The sequence below is a fragment of the Oncorhynchus nerka genome, linkage group LG18 (genome assembly GCF_034236695.1).
Source record: "Oncorhynchus nerka isolate Pitt River linkage group LG18, Oner_Uvic_2.0, whole genome shotgun sequence".
Lineage (NCBI taxonomy): Eukaryota > Metazoa > Chordata > Actinopteri > Salmoniformes > Salmonidae > Oncorhynchus > Oncorhynchus nerka.
In genome coordinates, this window is record NC_088413.1 from 61,520,783 (window position 1) to 61,541,476 (window position 20,694).

Here is a 20,694-nt window from a genome sequence, read left to right on the forward strand (position 1 = left end):
TGGGCCTGCTTTTCTTCAGCAGGGACAGGGAAGATGGTTAAAATTGATGGGAAGATGGATGGAGCCAAATACAGGACCATTCTGGAAGAAAACCTGATGGAGTCTGCAAAAGACCTGAGACTGGGACGGAGATTTGTCTTCCAACAAGACAATGATCCAAAACATAAAGCAAAATCTACAATGGAATGGTTCAAAAATAAACATATCCAGGTGTTAGAATGGCCAAGTCAAAGTCCAGACCTGACTCCAATCGAGAATCTGTGGAAAGAACTGAAAACTGCTGTTCACAAATGCTCTCCATCCAACCTCACTGAGCTCGAGCTGTTTTGCAAGGAGGAATGGGAAAAAATGTCAGTCTCTCGATGTGCAAAACTGATAGAGACATACCCCAAGCGACTTACAGCTGTAATCGCAGCAAAAGGTGGCGCTACAAAGTATTAACTTAAGGGGGCTGAATAATTTTGCACGCCCAATTTTTCAGTTTTTGATTTGTTAAAAAAGTTTGAAATATCCAATAAATGTTGTTCCACTTCATGATTGTGTCCCACTTGTTGTTGATTCTTCACAAAAAAATACAGTTTTATATCTTTATGTTTGAAGCCTGAAATGTGGCAAAAGGTCGCAAAGTTCAAGGGGGCCGAATACTTTCGCAAGGCACTATATGCTACCATGCCTTTCTAAAGGTCTTCGAAAGCCAAGTTAACAAACAGATTACAGACCATTTCGAATCGCACCGTACCTTCTCCGCTGTGCAATCTGGTTTCAGAGCTGGTCATGGGTGCACATCAGCCACGCTCAAGGTCCTAAACGATATCATAACCGCCATCGATAAGAGACATTACTGTGCAGCCGTATTCATCGACCTGGCTAAGGCTTTCGACTCTGTCAATCACAACATTCTTATTGGCAGACTCAACAGCCTTGATTTCTCAAATGATTGCCTCGCCTGGTTCACCAACTACTTCACAGATAGAGTTCAGTGTGTCAAATCGGAGGGCCTGTTGTCCGGACCTCTGGCACTCTCTATGGGGGTGTCACAGGGTTCAATTCTTGGGCCGACTTCTCTGTATATATCAGTGATGTCACTCTTGCTGCTGGTGATTCTCTGATCCACCTCTATGCAGACACCATTCTGTATACCTCTGGCCCTTCTCTGGACACTGTGTTAACTAACCTCCAGACGAGCTTCAATGCCATACAACTCTCCTTCGGTGGCCTCCAACTGCTCTTAAATGCAAGTAAAACTAAATGCATGCTCTTCAACCGATCACTGCCCGGCCGTCCAGCATCACTACTCTGGACGGTTCTGACAACTACAAATACCTATGTGTCTGGTTAGACTGTAAACTCTCCTTCCAGACTCACATTAAAACATCTCCAATCCAAAATTAAATCTAGAATTGATTTCCTATTTCACAACAAAGCCTCCTTCACTCATGCTGCCAAACATACCCTTGTAAAACTGACCATCCTACCGAACCTAGACTTCGGCGATGTCATTTACAAAATAGCCTTCAACACTCTACTCAACAAACTGGATGCAGTCTATCACAGTGCCATCCGTTTTGTCACCAAAGCCCCATGTACTACCCACCACTGCGACCTGTATGCACTCGTTGGCAGGCCCGCGCATCATACTCGTCGCCGAACCCACTGGCTCCAGGTCATCTACAAGTATCTGCTTGGTAAAGCCCCGCCTTATCTCAGCTCACTGGTCACCATAGCAGCACCCACCCGTAGCATGCGCTCCAGCAGGTATATCTCACTGATCACCCCCAAAGCCAATTCTTCCTTTGGCCGCCTCTCCTTCCAGTTCTCTGCTGCCAATGACTGGAACAAACTGCAAAAATCACCAAATCACTTACCTCCCTCACTAGCACCAGCTGTCAATGCAGCTCACAGATCACTGCACCTTTACATAGCCCATCTGGGCTTTGGATGGGCCACTCAAGGACAGTCAGACTTGTCCCAAAGCCACTCCTGCGTTGTCTTGGCTGTGTGCTTAGGATCTTTGTCCTGTTGGAAGGTGAACCTTCACCCCAGTCTGAGGTCCTGAGCACTCTGGACCAGGTTTTCATTAAGGATCTCTGTACTTTGCTCTGTTCATCTTTCCCTCGATCCTGACTAGTCTCCCAGTCCCTGCCGCTGAAAAACATCTACACAGCATGATGCTGCCACCACAATGCTTCATCATAGAGATGGTGCCAGGTTTCCTCTAGACGTGATGCTTGGCATTCAGGCCAAAGAGTTCAATCTCGGTTTCATCAGGCCAGAGAATCTTGTATGTCATGGTCTGAGAGTCATGGTCTGAGAGCGGGCTATGTGCCATTTACTGAGGAGTGGCTTCCGTCTGGCCACTCTATCATAAAGGACTGATTGGTGGAGAGCTGCAGAGACGGTTGTCCTTCTGGAAGGTTCTCCCATCATCACAGAGGAACTCTGTAACTCTGTCAGAGTGACCATCGGGTTCTTGGTCACCTCCCTGACCAAGTCTTTTCTCCCCGTTTGCTCAATTTGGCCGGGCGGCCAGCTCTAAGAAGAGTCTTGGTGGTTCCAAACTTCTTCCATGTAAGGCCACTGTGTTCTTGGGGACCTTCAATGATGCAGAAATGTTTTGGTACCCTTCCCCAGAGCGGTGCCTCGACACAATAGTGTCTCGGAGCGCTGTGGACAATTCCGTCAACCTCACGGCTTGGTTTTTACTGACATGCACTGTCAACTCTAGAACCTTATACAGACAGGTGTGTGCCTTTCCAAATCATACGTTTTCTTTTTTTGAATCTTTAATACATTTGCAAAAAATCCTAAAAACCTGTTTTCGATTTGTCATTATGGACATTTAAAAATACCTTATCCATTGAAATAATTTTCTGATATAAAAGTCAGTCATTAAGTAACATGCTCAAATTACACAGAATCAATTGTTGTACAGTACTTTAACAGTATTAGTCATTCTACATTAGAATACCGAACAAAGAATGGCAACAAGAACATATTTGAAGAGACACTATTACGACCAATCTTTAAACCACAAGGATAGTCACTGTCACATAACTTTTTATAAGGCAGCAATGTCAGAATTTGCTCTGCCTAATTTTCAACATTGTTTTGAATCCCCCCCCCCCCAAAAAAACTGTCCTTTACCAGCCTATGGCAATAGACAGTCTAATTTACACACAAATCACACTGATAACCACCTGATTCATGATCTGAGGTCTCCCTCTCCCCAGTGTCTCCTTACCATGTACAGTATTATCAGACAACACTGAACATCTGAAGGGTCTGATACAGTAGCTCCTGGGAAGGTTTGTTTATGTTCAGAGGTGATTATTAAAAAACATGCTCTGGTACTTTGGTGATTAAGAAAGTATTTTTTTTAAACCTCCCACTTTGGGCTGTATGTCTCAAGGTGTAGTTCATAGATAAAATATTAATTTTTCTCTTAGATCATTCAACTCAATTAGCCATGAACTCCCTAGTTTGAAAGCAACTTTTCTGGAAGCTGTGCCTCGCCATTTTCCCTACACGTGGGCCAGCACCCTAGCAATTCGAGTTCTAGCCAATTAGCTTCAGCCCCTCACATTTGAGCAACAGCTAGCAAGAGGCCTGCCCAGCGTTATCAGATGAGTTTGCAGGGTGGGCCCAATGGCTCAGTGGACACGAGAGGGCAATGACGTGGTGCACATATGTGACAGTACACATTTTTCAGGGACCGCTTTTGTCTCATGAGTGCTACTTTCAGAGCTACTGGCAAAAGAAGTATACAAAAAGGTACCGGAGAATCTTTTTAAATTAATGTAAACAGGCAATTTCCCCCCCATCTAGAATTTAATACAGAATAATATCAGGAGGACAAACCGTTTCTTAATTAAGTTTCTTTATTTTACCCTTCAGTGACCATGGGCAGAGGAAATGTACTATTGACAGATGTCAGCGACAGTGAAAAATACAGGACATTATTGACAAGGGAGAGAAGAGCTTCCAGTTACTAATCCATCACATTTTATTAGGCCTTGTTTTGGGGGCTGCAGACCACAGATCACCTCTGTTAATGGAAAGATAAAGATAGCACAACAGAGAGAAAAATAACAATAATCATTACAGACATCAACCATATCTGTATGCTTGTATGGGTTGTTGCATCATTTGTATAGCTGTAATGTAGCGGATTCCTTACCGTTAGAAAGGGTGGAACCCCTCTTAGAAGAGTCCGTTGACCTGCTCAGTCTCAGGGTCTAGGTCAATGTCATAGAAACAGGGCCTTGTGGGCAGCCCTGGAATTGTGGGCATCTAGGATGGGGCCAAAAAATGAATAAACTGTACTAGTACTTTGTGTCCTCTGATCAAGAGATTGATTTGACTCTTCATTGATTCAGTTGATTTTCTGTTGAGCTCATGGATATTTTAAATATAGTTATTCTCCAGGCCAGTGCTTTCTTACCGTGCCAACAAGAGGGTAGAGGAACCCAGCACCCACACTGGCACGGATGTCTCTGATGGGCAGGACGAAACCTGTGGGCACGCCCTTCTTATCCGCCTCGTGGGACAGGGACAGGTGGGTCTTTGCCATGCAGATGGGCAGATTTCCAAAGCCCTGAACAAAACAAATATGGCGTTCATTGAAAGGAGAGTAAAACCTCAAATAGAAATGTGAACCCTCCAGACTGTTTTCTTGAACCTTCAAGGTAAAGGTTGAAAATGTGCTCCAGAAATCAATGAGTAGTGTGCTACAAACAAATAGGTTTTATACAAAACATGTAAACAAAGAACAGTCTCCATTAAACGCCTTGGTCTCACAGCTATTGTACCTGTTTGGTGTAGAGCTCCACCTTGTGCTGGGCATCTGGCAGCAGCTCTATGTCATCAGCCCCATAGATCTTCTGAGCAATGATCCGGATCTTATCCACAATGGGCAGCTACAAGCGATTCAGACAGACAAAAATACACATTCGTACAACATATGAGTACCATAGAACTGGTTCAGGTCATCTACACTGATTCTCCAACATGTTTAAATGTAATGCACGCATTTGCAACAGTACATGAGGAGAAAGATTAAGTTATACTATTCTGGGAAATCACTTGATGTATAAATATTATGATCAAAACAGTCATCTAAATCAGCAATTTATTTCATTTACAGACTTGATGAGATGAATGGAAGAAAAATTATTGATTTCATCAATTGATTTCCTGAGCAGGATGAAATCAATGCAACCATGTCATATAGTGAAAAACAAGGTCTTTGACTGAGGCCGACGCTCGCTTTACCTCGACATCATAGAGGAACTTGAAGTCACTGGGGGCCTCAGAAGCCCTCTGCACAGCCTGTCCCAGGGCCACGGCACCAGCACCCCCTTCAGCCCAGTGAGAACAGCGCACCGCATCAAAGGCCCCTACCTCCTTGGCCAGGGTGCAGATCAGGTCCAGCTCTGATTCAGTGTCCGTCCTGCAGTCAGGGAGACACAGGTCAGAGGTCAAAACACTGGACAAGAGGGGTAAAATAGTTCCAGATGCTCACCATGACTAGGACTTACTTGAAAGCGTTGACGGCCACCACCACTGGCACTCCAAAGTGCCTGGCATTCTCCACTTGTTTCCTCATGTTACTGCAGCCCTTCTCCAGCAGCTCAAGGTTCTACACAGAAACACACAGCTATTATATAATATACCTCGTACAGTCTGGCTTTGTAGAGACACCCGAGAGGGAGTTAAGTGGAGCTATTTTCTACTCACATCAATGATCACATGTAGCCAGTAGGTATTGGGCAATGGTCCATGTAAAATCAAGGTAGCATGTGAACTGGACCTAATTGCACCGCATAATGGATGAACTAATTGCATCAGATGAGAATTGTGTCACAAGACACAAAGCAAATACCACGCACATGCTCTTGATGCCTTCTAATGAAGTCTTACGACTAGGGCTCTTACGGTGACTGTATTACAGCCACATGATAATGGTCCATTCTAAATCAAAACAAATTTCACAAACAAAATAATATATGTAAAGACAAGCTTAAATCAAGAATAGTGTGATGGGTGAAAATATTAGCCTATCACTTGTGAATGATGCCCATCATAAGGAAAACAGCACATGCTTTAGTCGCACACCTCATATAGCCTAGCCCATAGGCCTATGTTTTGGTAAGGTTGATATCACAACTAAAGTAATCAAAAAACGTCTTAAAATGAAGCACATTAATCCGCTTTACAACGGGTGTAGAGCCTAACTGGCATACATACGCAGCGCGTGAGTTTCAAGTTTGGGGAAGTTTATTTTCACTATAAAAATGCACCTTAATAATAAAAGCATTACATGCATAATCGCATTTGTGGTCACTTTTGAGAATGGTGTTTTCCTGCTAATGGAACATTCCCACAACCGACTGCAGTGTGTGCATTGCTACACTTATGTGAATAAATAACCAAATAGTTCAACATTTTAGGCTAAACCTGCTCATCTATTGAGTCAGGCTCATTGCTTAAAAGAGGTTTTTTGATGCTAGTGGTTGTATTAATTCGGGATCTATCACATCCCACAACTGCCCTAAAATATGTTGGGAATATTTATTTAAATTGCACAGAATAAGTCAACTTTTGTGCTATGGAGGATAGTAGATTGACATAGTAGGCTAGGGCTTTTGCTGTTCGTTAGGCCTACTCATCTTGTTGGCTGACGAAAAGTAAATGTGGACAGTTCTTCCAATATGCACCTCGGAATTGAATAAGGACGTGCGCAGTTGCATCCCGGATGGGTCTGTCTTCACTTGTAGCCTGTGAGAAAGGCCTGATCATGTGAATGAGAGCTATGTGAGTGAAAGGTGCTTCGGCAGCTGGGAGAATGGAATTATTATATTCAGCCCAAACGCACAACGGCCACAAAAGGAATGGATTTTTTTAGGGGGCATTACGGCCACACAAAGGGGATGCAGCCGGGAAATTCGAGGCATTATCAAGTACTTGTCAAATTGTGAATGAGGGACTGATGAAGTGTGAACAGCCTGCGCAAAAAAAAACAAAGCAGAGCTCATGCCTTTCATGCAACTTTTTTCAAATCATTAGTCGCATCATGCAGCCTAAGAATGAATTACAAATCTAGCCTATAACTAAAGTTACATAAATAACTCTAAATTAAGCATAGGAGTACCTGTTTCTTTATTAACCACTCAACACAGAATTGCCGCATGTGCGCACTCCCTCAAATTGTTCGGAGAAAATATCCTTCCTATTTTATTCAGCTATGTTCAATTGTATCTCGATTACTATAAATAATGCCATTGAATTCTAAGCAAATCTTGTCTGCTAAATGAACTAGCGTAGCCCTCAGAATTATGGCATAGCCAGATCACAGCCTAACATAAGGACAACCTATGCTGTACTGGTACTGTTCCTCTGATGTAGGCTATATTACATGGATTTATTATACTTTTTAAAATGTAGATATTCCAAAAGGTCTGCAGGTTATGCGTGGAAGCCAGCAGATGCTACATGTGATTATGTTAATTAACAGTCAATTACTATGACCGGCTGACAATTTCATGACCACCACAGCTCTACTGAAAACCAGAGGATGAGCAATATGCCATTAACAGAACATTATCATAAAAGGGAAGTGGTACATTTAGGATGGCTGCTCTTTCCCTGATGGGATGCGGTGTAAAAGGGTTGGGGCTGAATTGAGAGAGTGGGGGTGAGGCGCAGAGAAGTGCCTTACCTCTTCCACATATTCTTTGGGCAGGGCCATCCCAGCAGTAACCTGCATCAAAGGAGAAAGATCAGTCAAAAAGCTATCAAATTACTAACCTAGAACAAACAATAAGGGGCCGTTTCCCTATTCCCTGTCCAAGGACATGAAACATACTAGTGTTTGTGGGGATAGAGCTAAAGCAGCAGAATGACAGGTCTTCCTGTGTGACCGCCAAGCAGGAAATGGAATTACATTCAAAACAGTGCACCTGCATTGATTGAAGCAGGATAGGACATTCTATAGGAGAGAATATATACACTACTGTTCAAAAGTTTAGGGTCACTTAGAAATGTCCTTGTTTTTTAAATAAAAGCAAACAACATCAAATTGATCAGAAATACAGTGTAGACATTGTTAATGTTGCAAATGACTATTGTAGCTGGAAACGGCAGATTTTGAATGAATCTCTACATAGGCGTACAGAGGCCCATTATCAGCAACCACCACTGTGTTCCAATGGCACATTGTGTTAGCTAATCCAAGTTTTCTAATTTTAGTGGGCTAATCTATCATTAGAAAACCCTTTTGCAATGATGTTAGCACAGCTGAAAACTGTTGTTCTGATTAAAGAAGCAATAAAACTGGCCTTCTTTAGACTAGTTGAGTATCTGGAGCATCAGCATTTGTGGGTTCGATTACAGGCTCAAAATGGCCAGAAACAAGGACCTTTCTTCTGGAACTCGAAAGTCCATTTTTGTTCTGAGAAATTAAGGCAATTCCATGAGAGAAATTGCCAAGAAACTGAAGATCTCGTACAACGGTGTACTACTCCCTTCACAGAACAGAGCAAACTGTCTCTAACCAGAATAGAAAGAGGAGTGGGAGGCCCGGTGCACAACTGAGCAAGAGGACAAGTACATTAGTGTGTCTAGTTTGAGAAACAAACACCTCACAAGTCCTCAACTGGCAGCTTCATTGAATAGTACACAGAAAACACCAGACTCAACGTCAACAGTGAAGAGGCGACTCCGGGATGCTGGCCTTCTATGCAAAATGGAATATTTCCAGCTACAATAGTAATTTACAACATCTACACTGTATTTCTGATCAATTTGATGTTATTTTAAATGAAAAAAAACAAGGACATTTAAGTGACCCCAAACTTTTGAACGGTATATATGACATTTAATATGTGAACATTCTCTAGGTTGTTCTGATGATTATAATTGACTACACTGAGCAACCGCTACTCTTCTTTTGAGGGGGCAAACCTGCCCTTTAATTGTTTTTTTCTGAAGCAGTCTTTCTGAAAGCTGCCCATTGGCACCACCATTAGAACAAGGGTAGAAAGATTTCAAATACCCCCAGTAAACTGTGCAGTCACTCACCGTTGGCCCACCTCCATGCATCTTCAGGGCTCGGACGGTGGCCACCAGCACCACCACGTGAGGCCGCAGGCCGGAGTAGCGGCATTTGATGTTGAAGAATTTCTCCATGCCGATGTCAGCGCCGAACCCAGCCTCAGTCACTGTCCCATGAGAGAAACAACCAACAAGCACATTACAAGAGGTGTTCATCGTTTTGTTTCTTGCCAAGGGAGAGGCTGTGTGTTTCAGCTCCACTTACCCACAAATCCCTCCGGGCCGACCAGCTTCAGGGCTATCTTATCAGCCAGGACGGAGGAGTTGCCGTGGGCGATGTTGGCGAAAGGTCCGGCGTGGACGAACACGGGGGTTCCCTGTAGAGAAACTCCTCTCAATCATCCAGCAGCAGAGCACACACTCAGCCAGTGGCAATGTCACCACTCTGACTCACAGAAGTCAAGTCTACCACATCAAACACAGAATCACATATCTGTAGTCAACAAACTTAGCTAAGCAAGTTCTAGGCTTTGGAATATCTGTTGATATGATACAAAAAGATTAGCTACTTTGTACCCAATCCTGCCTCAGAACTTCTCAAAGAGAAACAGGGATTAGAAACTAAACTAAAAACAGCCACAAGCACACGCTATCTGTCTTCTCCAGACTGTGTCATCACTGCTCCGTGAGAACATAGGAAGCTTCACATCCACACTACCCTAACCAATTAAATAATCTGAAACTCATTTTCCCACATGACTTTGCTTCCCTCTCCTCTCCCCCAGTTGCCAGGCCTTTAAAGTTTCACCCTGAGGAGCTCCCTCCCTCCCCTCCCTGTCCCGCCCACCTCCAGAGTCTGCATCAAGTTGGGCTTGATGGCATCCCTCATCAGCACAGTCAGGGCTCCACTCACACCCTGCACACAGAGGGAACAATGAAATGGTGAGAATCGTTTAAGGAACAAGCACTCATCACAAACCTCAACTGTCTATGTGTTGGTTGAGTGTGAGGGGGAGACTAGGGCCAATTACCAGGTCCTCTGTGGTGATGGGCTGCCCACTGCGGCTGGTTGCCACCACCATCTTGGCCAGGCGCTGGCGCATGTCCTTCAGGCTGCTGGTGAGAGCCAGCACGGCCATGATCTCACTGGCCACCGTGATGCTGAACTGAGCCTGGGGGAGGACAGAACTAGAGTCAACAGCAGTATCAGTGGGCGACTAACTAATGAAAGAAAAGCATGTGTACTATGAACTTTTACATACCTCCCTAGTGTGTCCCTTCTCAGTTGGCGATTGGCCAATGGTGATCTTCCTCAGGAAACGATCATTGGTGTCTATCACTGAAATGACACAAAGACCCATTAAAACACTGCGCTACATCTCAACACTGACATGTCATAGTATAGCAGGGATCTCCAACCCGGTTTCTGGAGAGCTACCCCCCTGTATGTTTTCACTCCAACCCCAGTTGGAACTAACCTGGTTCAGCTTATCAACCAGCTAATTATTACAGGTGTGCTAGATTAGGGTAGGAGTGAAAACATACAGGACTGTAGCTCTCCAGGACCAGGGTTCGAGAGCCCTGTAGTATAGTATACATTATGCACAACAGTCAGGCCACTCAGGGTACATATCCAGTAGTCTTCAGTACCTCTGTGCCAGGTGATGGAGTCAGGGTCCATGTCTAGTCGGGCAAAGCGGGTTATCTCCTCCTCGGTCAGAGTGGTGGGGTCAGTCTTCTCAATGCCCAGTCTCTACAGGGATCACATACAGAGACAATAGTAGAGAAATTCCCTCCCTAAGACAGTCAAGATAATAATGGCATTGTCATCCACGGATACAATTGAGTTTGTACCTTTAGTCTGTTTATCTGGATGGGGGAGAATGTCCTCTGACCTCCACTAAGAGGGACCAGACGGTTATATAAAGCCTGTGGGAGAGGGAATGAGTGAGAAAGATAAATGGACAGACACACACATTAATCAAACATGGAATACCACCTTGTGCAGTGCAATCTTTCTCAAGAACAGATGTCAGCAACCGAGAGGGTTCACCTTGTCTGTTTGGGTGGCTTCATGGAACAGACGGGCGTCTATGGCGGCCGCCACCAGGTTGTTGGCAGCTGTGATGGCGTGGATATCTCCCGTGAGGTGGAGGTTGAACTGAAATCATAATTAAACCATATGGTCAAATATAGCTTTATACCGAAACCCCTTCCTGAATGATCAATGTCTGGAACAGAATGGAAATCATTCAGTGCTGTACCTCCTCCATGGGAATTACTTGAGAATATCCACCTCCAGCAGCACCTCCTGTAGATCGAACATTCCAGGCATTTAGCATTGATAACAACTGAGCATTGATAAAGCCTTACATTTTCCCACAAAAGGCATCCAACCAGTCAGTAAAGGGCAGCATCACTCAGTGCTCACCTTTGATTCCGAAGGTGGGGCCTTGGGAGGGCTGGCGGACACAGGCGAAGACATTGAGCTTCATGTGAGCCCCCAGGGCCTGGACCAGTCCTATGGTGGTGGTGCTCTTTCCCTCTCCCAGTGGGGTGGGGGTGATTCTAGAGGTACAGACAACATTAACACTGGTGTGAAACATTTCCAAGAGCATAATAGATCATCAATCTTGATAAATGAAGAGTTCTGTACCAGGCCACTGTAGTTGAAAAAGGAGCACATTTTCCATGTTACATCTACAACACAACAAGAACACAAGTTTATTGTACAGAGCATACCCAGTGACCACCACGTATTTCCCATCAGGCTGTGCCCGCAGGCGACTGATGATGTCCAGCTGCACCTTGGCCTTGGTCTTCCCATAGAGCTCCACCTCATCCGACAGCATCCCCACCTCCGTGGCCAGTCGGTCGATGGGCTTGGGCACGCAGGAACGCGAGATCACAATGTCACTGAGGGCCACAGTCAGGTCACACATTTATTCAGCAGTAACAGCAGACAAGAAATGTCATGCAAGTCCCTGAGGACCAAATTTAGGGCTTTCAAACATGAAGTAGAGTAACCAAAATTAGACTAGAGCACCTACTTTAGTGGAAGGTTGAATTATTCAGCAACATTACTGAGGAGTATTAAGTACGAAAAATTACTAAACGACTAGAAAATAAAGTGATTCCACATCAGAGGGAAAGTTATGCAGAGGATGAGGGGACAAACCTTGGCACAGGCTTCTGCAGGATGAGCTTGGTGTAGGTGATGCTCCACTTGCCTGGCTGGTGAGACTCCAGGAAGCGCTTGGCACTTAGCACTGTGTTCTGGAGATGAAGAAAAACAACAAAGCACACAGCCAATGAAAAGCTCAGTTTACACATTTAGATTGTATTTATTATGGATCCCAATTAGCTGCTGCCTCCTTCCTGGGGTCCAGCAAAAAATAAGGCAGCTATATACATTACACAGAAGACTTTACAACACATTAAGTGTGCGCCCTCAGGCCACTACTCTACAACACCAAGTCCATGTACACATGTGAGTATAGTGCGCATGTGTGTATAGATTGGAATTTGTACCAAACTCAAAAGACAATTCGCTTCTATGGTTATGCCTTATAGACAAAAGCCATTCATTCTCACTGAATGTGCTCTGTGCAACTGTGGATTGCACAGTGCCATAAAAGGGAATAAAACATTGCTTTCCATTAATTTATGTTGTTAGAATTCCATTACCTCAGAGGATTACCAGACAGAAACAAATGAGTGTCTGAAATAACACCTCATCTACTACAAAATTCTCCACATTCAGTTTAACAGTCTGTCTTTGCCATGTCATGCTGCGTAAACAGTTGAGTGAATGGCATTGATGAAGTCACATGACAGGGAGCTGCTCCATCACAAATAAATACCACTTTTCCCCTGAAATGTGAATTTCTCACAGGATGAATTTTGGAGGCGGTGTGGTTTGTGTGATTACTAGTAGGGATGCCACTGCCTTTGTGGTGGAGGTGGATCGGTAAGCTACACTCACGTGATGAGTAACCTTGCCTAAGATCTGAGGACTTGTTTTCCTAAGCCTTAGCTTGCTGGGCTAACTTATAAGGTATACAGACAACCGCCGTGTTCAATACCCAGTTGTTCCCAACTACCTGCATGAGCATGGCCACAGTCATGGGCCCCACTCCTCCTGGTACTGGAGTGATGAAGCCAGCCTGCTCCTTAACAGAGGAGTAGTGCACATCCCCCACCACACGCTTCCCACTGGGCCGCGTCTCATCTGAGGAGCACAGAAAGGAACCATGCCGTCAACACAAGCACCCCTAAATGTTACCTACAATGCCCATTAAATGTTACCCGTGAAGAGAAGTACCAGCTCCATGGAGAACCGATGATTCACTCCATGTTTATCTCACATTTATTCTAAAAAAAATATTTTCAATATTTTTTTTAAAGAGTACTTGTCAAAATGGAATCCAATGGAGGGGACCATACTAACCTGGGATGTGATTAATGCCGCAGTCGATGACCACCGCTCCCTTCTTCACCCAATCCCCCTTCACCATCTCTGCTTTCCCAATCCCAACCACCAAGATGTCTGCTCTGCCCACCTGGAAAGAGGGGACTGGATGAATCTCCTCACTATACTAGTTTGTTTCGTGGCACAAGTCTGTCAATCTAATAAACAGTAGTGCTCCGGTATGTGGGATCTGTATGTGACATGTCATCTACCTGTTTACATCATCATGAGTTGCCTGTAATACATGTTTATATGGATAGGAACGGCCTGTATATATGGTTGAGAGTGTTTTCATCTTCTGAGTGAGCATGTGACATGTCCTGGGCTTGGGTTACCTCAGCAGCGAGGTCAGCAGTCTTTGAGTGGCAGGTTGTCACGGTAGCGTGGTTCCACAGCAGTAGGTCATGCATGGGCGCGCCCACAATCTTACTGCGGCCAATCACCACAGCTCTCTTCCCAGCCACAGAAACACCTGCACAGATGCACTGCAGTGTCAATCATTAAATTGAGCACTTCTACATATTAAGTAATTCAGCTCATTAGCATTGGCTCATAACTAGTTTCTCTGCTGTACCCACCAGTCTGTCTGATGAGCTCCATGCAGCCGTTAGGAGTACAGGGGATGAAACAGTCCCCCAAGTCCCCCCGGGACAGCTTCCCAGCATTTATACAGGTCAGACTAGGAACACACACACACACACACACACACACACACACACACACACACACACACACAGAGTACACTCATTATGAGCATCCGCCATCCAGTTTCTAACCAATAAGAGTTAGTCATACTTTCACGTACTATATACACACACAACTCTTTCTGATGGTACATTGTATTTTGTAGAAAGCCTTCTTTCGTTTCCCCTTTTCAACATTGTCTCCCTAACAAGCTACGCATGATTAAAACCCTCAGAAAAAGAAAAAAATCTGTACTCTTTTGAGGTGACGACATAAATCAATGTCCTCATCGTTAGTACACTGTCTTTTTAACAGGCCCAGCTAAGTGCAGTACAGAAGCTCCTTTACTGGTCTCTCAGTAAGTCCAGAGAACAATCTGAATCAATAGAGTCAATTAGAGGAGCATGAGATTAATGGAGCTTCCTAAACACCAATACAAAAGGCCTGCATCCTCTAAACACACAGCCTGTATCAGCATCACTGTCCAATAAACACAATATAATCATGGCTTACACTACACAAATGGAACTAGAACACTTCCAGAGTGGCAAAAATGGTTTCACTAACCAAATCCCCATACAGTTTATGCGAGTAAAGTCATACCAGATTTTAAAAATGAATTACAACAGCTGTGATGGAAACAGGAAGTTCTTACAATTTTATAAATGCAGACAGTTCATTTGTTCGTTCGACATGGTTGGATCTTTTTGTGTCTGTAAACTTAATTAAGTGAGAAATGGCAGTGGAAATTCCATTATGCGCAACTATTGATATAAAAACCATCATATCGCAGTAAACTTGGAGTCAATGGACGGTATGGTGTGTGGTCCTCCCACTACGACTTGGGAAACCATGCAGTTCATTAGGCTACAGATTAAATCAATTCTGATGAACTTCACAGAGTGGTGAAAGTGCAGTGATCTTGATGCCCCTTTCCAATAAATATAGAGGTTCTGATTGTGGTTAAATGATGATCGATGCTTGACTGTCGTTTGACAAATAAAAATATTCCTGCTCTTATCCATAATAATCTCATTATGTAGACTAGCCTACCTGCACTGTATCTGTGAATTGTTGGCTAGATCACATGTTCCAAGACCAGAGCATGTACGTTTGCTATTTAACGCAACAGTTTGAGACAAAACTATATCGGTAGAGTTGAAAATGCAATGGAAACACAATGAACTTTAGATTTTTATTCGGTACAAAACAGAACTGAAAAAGTACATTTTGGGTGCATTAAGTTGCACTGATTTGTATCTGCAACAAGTCAGTTTGGTGGAAACACCACTGGTGGGAAAACGTGCATATTTTCTTTATGCGGATTTTAGAATATTCACATGAAAATCTGTAAACTGGTCACACAAAACACATCTCAGGGCTCACCCATCCACATCCTTCTCTGGGGCCACAACGTTGGTCACCTTCTCAGTATCTATTTTGTGGATGGAGTCCAGAGGCAGCTGAACGATGAGGCCATGGATAGCAGAGTTCTCATTCACCTCCATAATGCTGTGCAGCACCTACAGAGTGATGGGGTGTGTGAAATAGAGTGGGAGGGAAAGAAAACTATAGAGAGAGAATGACAGACAAACAGAGTGCCAGAAAGAGGCCTGCAGAGACCACCAAGCAGAAACGCTATGCAAGCTGTGAAGTTAACCCCCTCAGGATCCCTCCTTACCTCATCCTCTGTGGCAGTCTTGGGGAGCCTCAGGTGTGTGGCATTAATTCCAATCTACAGTAGGCACATGAAAAACAGAGTTTAAAGGGATACGTCGGGATTTTATCTACTTCCCCAGCGTCAGATGAATTTGTCGATACCATTTTTATGTCTCTGCATCCAGTACGAAGGAATTTAGAGGTAGTTTCGCCGGCCAATGGTAACTACCGTAAGCTCAATGACTCGAAGTCTATGGTATCTGGGAAAGTAGATAAAGGGCCATTGCCAAAATCCTGAAGTATCCCTTTAAGAACTGAACAGAGAACAATTTGGAATATGTATGAAACAGGAACGATCACATCAGGCATTCTGTTATTTACCTCAGCTGCTGCCTTCAGCTTCATGCTGATGTAGAGGTTTGAATCATCTCTGTCCCCCACCTGAAAAGTGCACAGCAAAATTGAGAAATCTGTAGTCTTTGTTTGTTCCAATAATGCTTTTACAAACTAGTCAATAACCAATGTTAGACCATTAATACATTATGTTTCATATTTTAGCTAGCGCCATATAACAGACTAAGTATACAAATGGAATTAGCCCCTCCACTCAGAGCTAGTGGTTCTGAATCTGACTGAGGGAAGATATGACCCAAGGCTATATTCTGTAATCATTTTAGCATGGAGCACAAATTAGTGACTCTCAAAATGATACAAAACCCTGCCCATTGCCCATTTAAGGAAACGGGCCATGGGGGAAAAAAATACTCTACATGGGAAGAATCAGAATCAAGATTTGAACTAGAGCCCTTACAACATACTCTTGCACTTACCTGTAACACAACCAGACCTGGTCGAAAATTAGGGTCCTGCGTCTTCATCTGCGCCACATCCTTCTTCAGCCTCTCCCTTACCTGCCTGTGGACACAAAAGGACCTGCGGTCAATCTCCCAGGGAGAAAGCAGGGGGACAGTTATTCAGGGTTAGAACCTGGTATGTCCTACAGGGATGTGGTGTGCCCAGAGACCTCTGAAGCCATGGACCTCCACCCTTCAACCGTCCACATGGCACCTTGGAGCGTCCAAGAGGTGAGGTACAGCATGACTACCAGCTGAGAGACAACTACAGGGGTATGGAGGAGAGCACCCCCAGGAATGCAATGCTGGGAAGGAGCCCTAATGGCACGTAGGTACTCAGACCACAGGCAATCTTGGGTGTAGTTGGCCATTTTGGCGTGGGAGAGACCGCAATGTACTACGCAACAACTTTAGAACTCATTACTATGCATCTGCACAGTTCTTCCTGTAAATGTGTTTTGTACAATGTTCAAAGTAGTCCTTGTGCATAGAGTTCTATGGTTTGTTAAACTCAGCGAGTCTCAGCGTAATTCCGTTACCATGGAATTGCCCTACACTAAATGATGTCAATGGAAATCCTTCGGTCCACCCAAATGAGGCCATCTGGAAGGGGCATCTCAGCAGCACAGCATCTTAAGCATTTTATTGCAACTAAACAGTTACATGAGTGAGTTAAGAGGGATTTTAGGGTCCTCAGCAACTTCTCATGGTCTGGATGCAGACCGCCACAGTAAGACCTCTTGATTCAGTCATAGATGCAACTGAAAACCACAGTGCAGAGTTGTATGAACAGATACCAAAGCAAAATGTGTGAGATAAGGACAAAGCTTTATCAACCTATTATAGTCCCCAACAGATTGGTGTGAGGTAATACATGTGTTTTTCTGTGTTTAAAACACCCTCTGGTCTTCAACAAGATCAAATAATGATGTCTTGGAAGGTAATCTAATTGACAGGGACTAAGCAATACAAAATATACAAAAAGACTAACAAGTGCTTAAACTCACTCATGACTGCAAGATTGACTTGCTTGCAGACAGGCTGAAAGTTGGTTTCTTCAACTACTATTGAGAAATCAATGATTTTGTTTGCACATTCTGCACACAATTGAGAATACCCAATAATCAAAGGTAGGCCCTACAGACACATTTCAACATCAACTACTGCTCAGAACAGTGTTTTTACCATATTGGCATTTTTAAAGAAAGTTTCTCTAGACCTTTGACCCTGAAAACAACAACGTTCAATATAAAATAAGGAGTGTCACATGTCAATGCATCATGTGAATAATATTGCCTTCAGAGAGAAACTGATGTATGTCTGGGACTAATACTTTTTACAAGTATTTTTCCACCATGGAGCCAGTACAGTTAACACCAGTTTGTATCCACCATTTTAATGAGCATTTGTTTATAGCCTAATAGTTTGTTTATTACTGTGAAACATTACTATAAAATAACTTATACTGTGCTAGGCTCAACTTGTTTTATAACCAAACTGTTACAAATCACAGGCTAACTATATAGGACCCTATGCTTTCTCTCTCACTCATTGATACAAAAGGCTGACACAATTAAAGCAACTAACAATTTGCTGAACCAGTCAGTCACCAACCCTCAGGTCTCTAACTCTGACAATACTACGGGTTCTCTATAAATGTTGCAGATAACAGTGGTGTCAACACTAGTCTATATTGTATCAGTACAAGGGAGTTATCTTTTATTGGTCAACACTGGCCATAGAAGGCCATCAAACAAGTGTTGTACTCTGATCAAGGCCACAGTGTAGTAGTTCCTTTGCAGCTACTCTGCAACAGCCTAGTCCACAGATTACAACAGTACTGCTTTAATGTTACCTCTGAAATTATTTAGGTAATGAACAGCACAACTGAACTGCTTAAAGAAAAGGATGTAAGTTGAAGAATATGTGGTTTTCGGTCACTCAGCTTGAAATAGGCCTAATTGACTAATGGGTAGTATGAGTTGCACAGTTAGGAGGGCACTGGCAGTCGAGTCTTGTGACAAGCATGAGTTGCTGAATAAAAGTCCCTTCAGATATCAAAAGTCAGGTTGTCACCTAAAATACTCTTGATAAAACGACATAGTCAGGTGACTCCTCCCTAGCATTTTCATTCATTGTGATGTCAAATGCCATATTCAAGGTGCCCAGTATTATATTCTTACTTTAGAAAAATCATTACATTTCCATGATTCCAACAGTTCCACCAAGTGTTTTGCTCTAAATCACAAGTCAAATTGCAATTGCATCATTTGGTTAAAAATAAATCCTAGATTGTTTGCTCATATTGTGCTGCCCTACGTGGCAGTGTGAAAATGATCTCAAATAAGTGCAGGAAATGTAGAAATCAATGAAAATGCTGAAAGATATTTTTAGTTTGAACTGATCAGTAAAAAAACATTCGAATGGAGAAACACCCATTGAAATCCATCAGAATGTGTGTGTTGCCATCCTAAGGTCACACAATACTCTTAAAGCAAATATAGAACTTTTATTATCAAAAACATAAAATACCGTCAAATACCAGCCATCCTTTTTATTTGTATACAGTGACATGATATTTTGGCCATATCACCCACCCCTAATAAAAATAGAATGAAACATTCTAGTTCGTGGTACCAACTTTGCCCAGAATTTTTTCACAATATTCCAGTGAAGCTGCAAAAATTACTGCAATATTGTTTCCATCTACTTTACCTGAGACTTACCCTGCATTCATAACCAAGTGAGAAGGTGGTATTTACCACATACAACTGGAAAATTCCATTTGAACACACCTCCAACTGGTAATTACTTGTGGGAAACTAATCTATCAAAAATGGATAACATAATTTCCAACAGTTAAATGGAACAAAACATTATTTATATATATTTTTTAATCTAATATAATGGGGTTTACAAGAATAATGGCTGTACTTCGAGTTTATGGTTGACAGCTTGTTGGCCATTAGACAATCAACGTTCCTCAACTAGTTCAAAGCACGTGAATGCATCCAACCGGCATTTACAACATCAGCACTGGTCATTCCACTTGGTTATGAACGCAGCATTATAGGACGACTTTCCAACTAGTAATCAATTACCAGTTGGAGGGTCGTTCACGTCGACATCACCAAGATGGACACTGTTGCATTTAGAACTTCATGAGAATGAGAGATAGAATTCTTGTGTTTTTTTAGAATCTGATCCAACTTTGTTTGATGTTTGCAATATATTGGGATGAGATTCTACAGAACACCCTGAGAATAGAATGTGAGGTTGCCAAACCATGCTTGATGCACGTGGCTGTTCCAAACACTGACCCAATATCAAAGACATATTCTATTTCTATGGACTGCAACAGAACGTTAGATATGTGACGAAACCTGCCTGCTTCGAAACCTGCCTGCAATGTTTCTATAGATAACGTTAACTTACACAAAATCAACATGGTGCTTTGTTATATCTGTACCATAAATGTGTGCTAGCGAGCAAATTTACAAAATCGTCCAACAGATTAGTTTAAAAAAAATTACACTTACGCTGAAACTTCTTTTCCACTAATGATTTGTGCTGACATCGTTAGGCTAAACCAGCTCGTCCCCTAAACACAGTTAGCTAGTTATCTTCTTCCCTCTGAGTGTTGATTCTGATTCTTATGGCGGTAGAGATAGTATTGTAAATTATATACCGTGCCAGAGTAGCTCAAATCAATAATGCTTGTAAAAAAGCCTCAATATGGCCATAAAAAGTTCTGAGAATATTAGCACACGTAACTAAAGACGTAGCTAGTACTGGGTGGGGTAATCTGCATGGCTATCAAATGCTGTCAACCCGTCAGAGAACAGTCTGAGTTGAGGGCAGGAATTATTGACCAATCACGAGTCTCAAAATCATGTCAATCCAATACAACCAATAAGAAGACGTAATATGCTTTCCACCCCCTGCGCGCCCCCTCAAGAGAAGGAGGCAGGAAGG

General features: G+C 43.1%; 1 protein-coding gene across 1 annotated transcript; it reads right to left on the reverse strand.

Annotated features, from left to right (window-relative positions):
- Positions 1-3,860: 3,860 nt before the first annotated feature.
- Positions 3,861-20,523, reverse strand: mthfd1b (methylenetetrahydrofolate dehydrogenase (NADP+ dependent) 1b). The gene is made up of 28 exons (XM_029688266.1): positions 20,259-20,523; positions 16,696-16,780; positions 16,247-16,306; positions 15,888-15,941; positions 15,593-15,729; positions 14,101-14,201; positions 13,858-13,994; positions 13,502-13,613; positions 13,155-13,282; positions 12,230-12,327; positions 11,794-11,967; positions 11,483-11,619; positions 11,316-11,362; positions 11,105-11,212; positions 10,906-10,980; positions 10,702-10,804; positions 10,314-10,390; positions 10,083-10,223; positions 9,899-9,967; positions 9,317-9,428; positions 9,079-9,218; positions 7,718-7,759; positions 5,538-5,638; positions 5,272-5,449; positions 4,809-4,916; positions 4,442-4,594; positions 4,178-4,290; positions 3,861-4,045 (listed from the first exon to the last, which is right to left on the reverse strand). The coding sequence occupies exons 1-27, from the start codon at positions 20,294-20,296 to the stop codon at positions 4,201-4,203; spliced, it is 2,805 nt and encodes a 934-aa protein (XP_029544126.1). The 5' UTR covers positions 20,297-20,523; the 3' UTR covers positions 3,861-4,045; positions 4,178-4,200.
- Positions 20,524-20,694: the final 171 nt, after the last annotated feature.

Bases quoted from the DNA above. Each gene is read 5' to 3' on its own strand.
- mthfd1b (XM_029688266.1), bottom strand. From the start codon at position 20,296: ATGTCAGCACAAATCATTAGTGGAAAAGAAGTTTCAGC. The intron at 14,202-15,592 runs GTGAGCCCTGAG...GTGTGTTCCTAG, and splicing joins CCAGAGAAGGATGTGGATGG to TCTGACCTGTATAAATGCTG. The intron at 10,391-10,701 runs GTACTGAAGACT...GTGTCATTTCAG, and splicing joins CTCCATCACCTGGCACAGAG to TGATAGACACCAATGATCGT.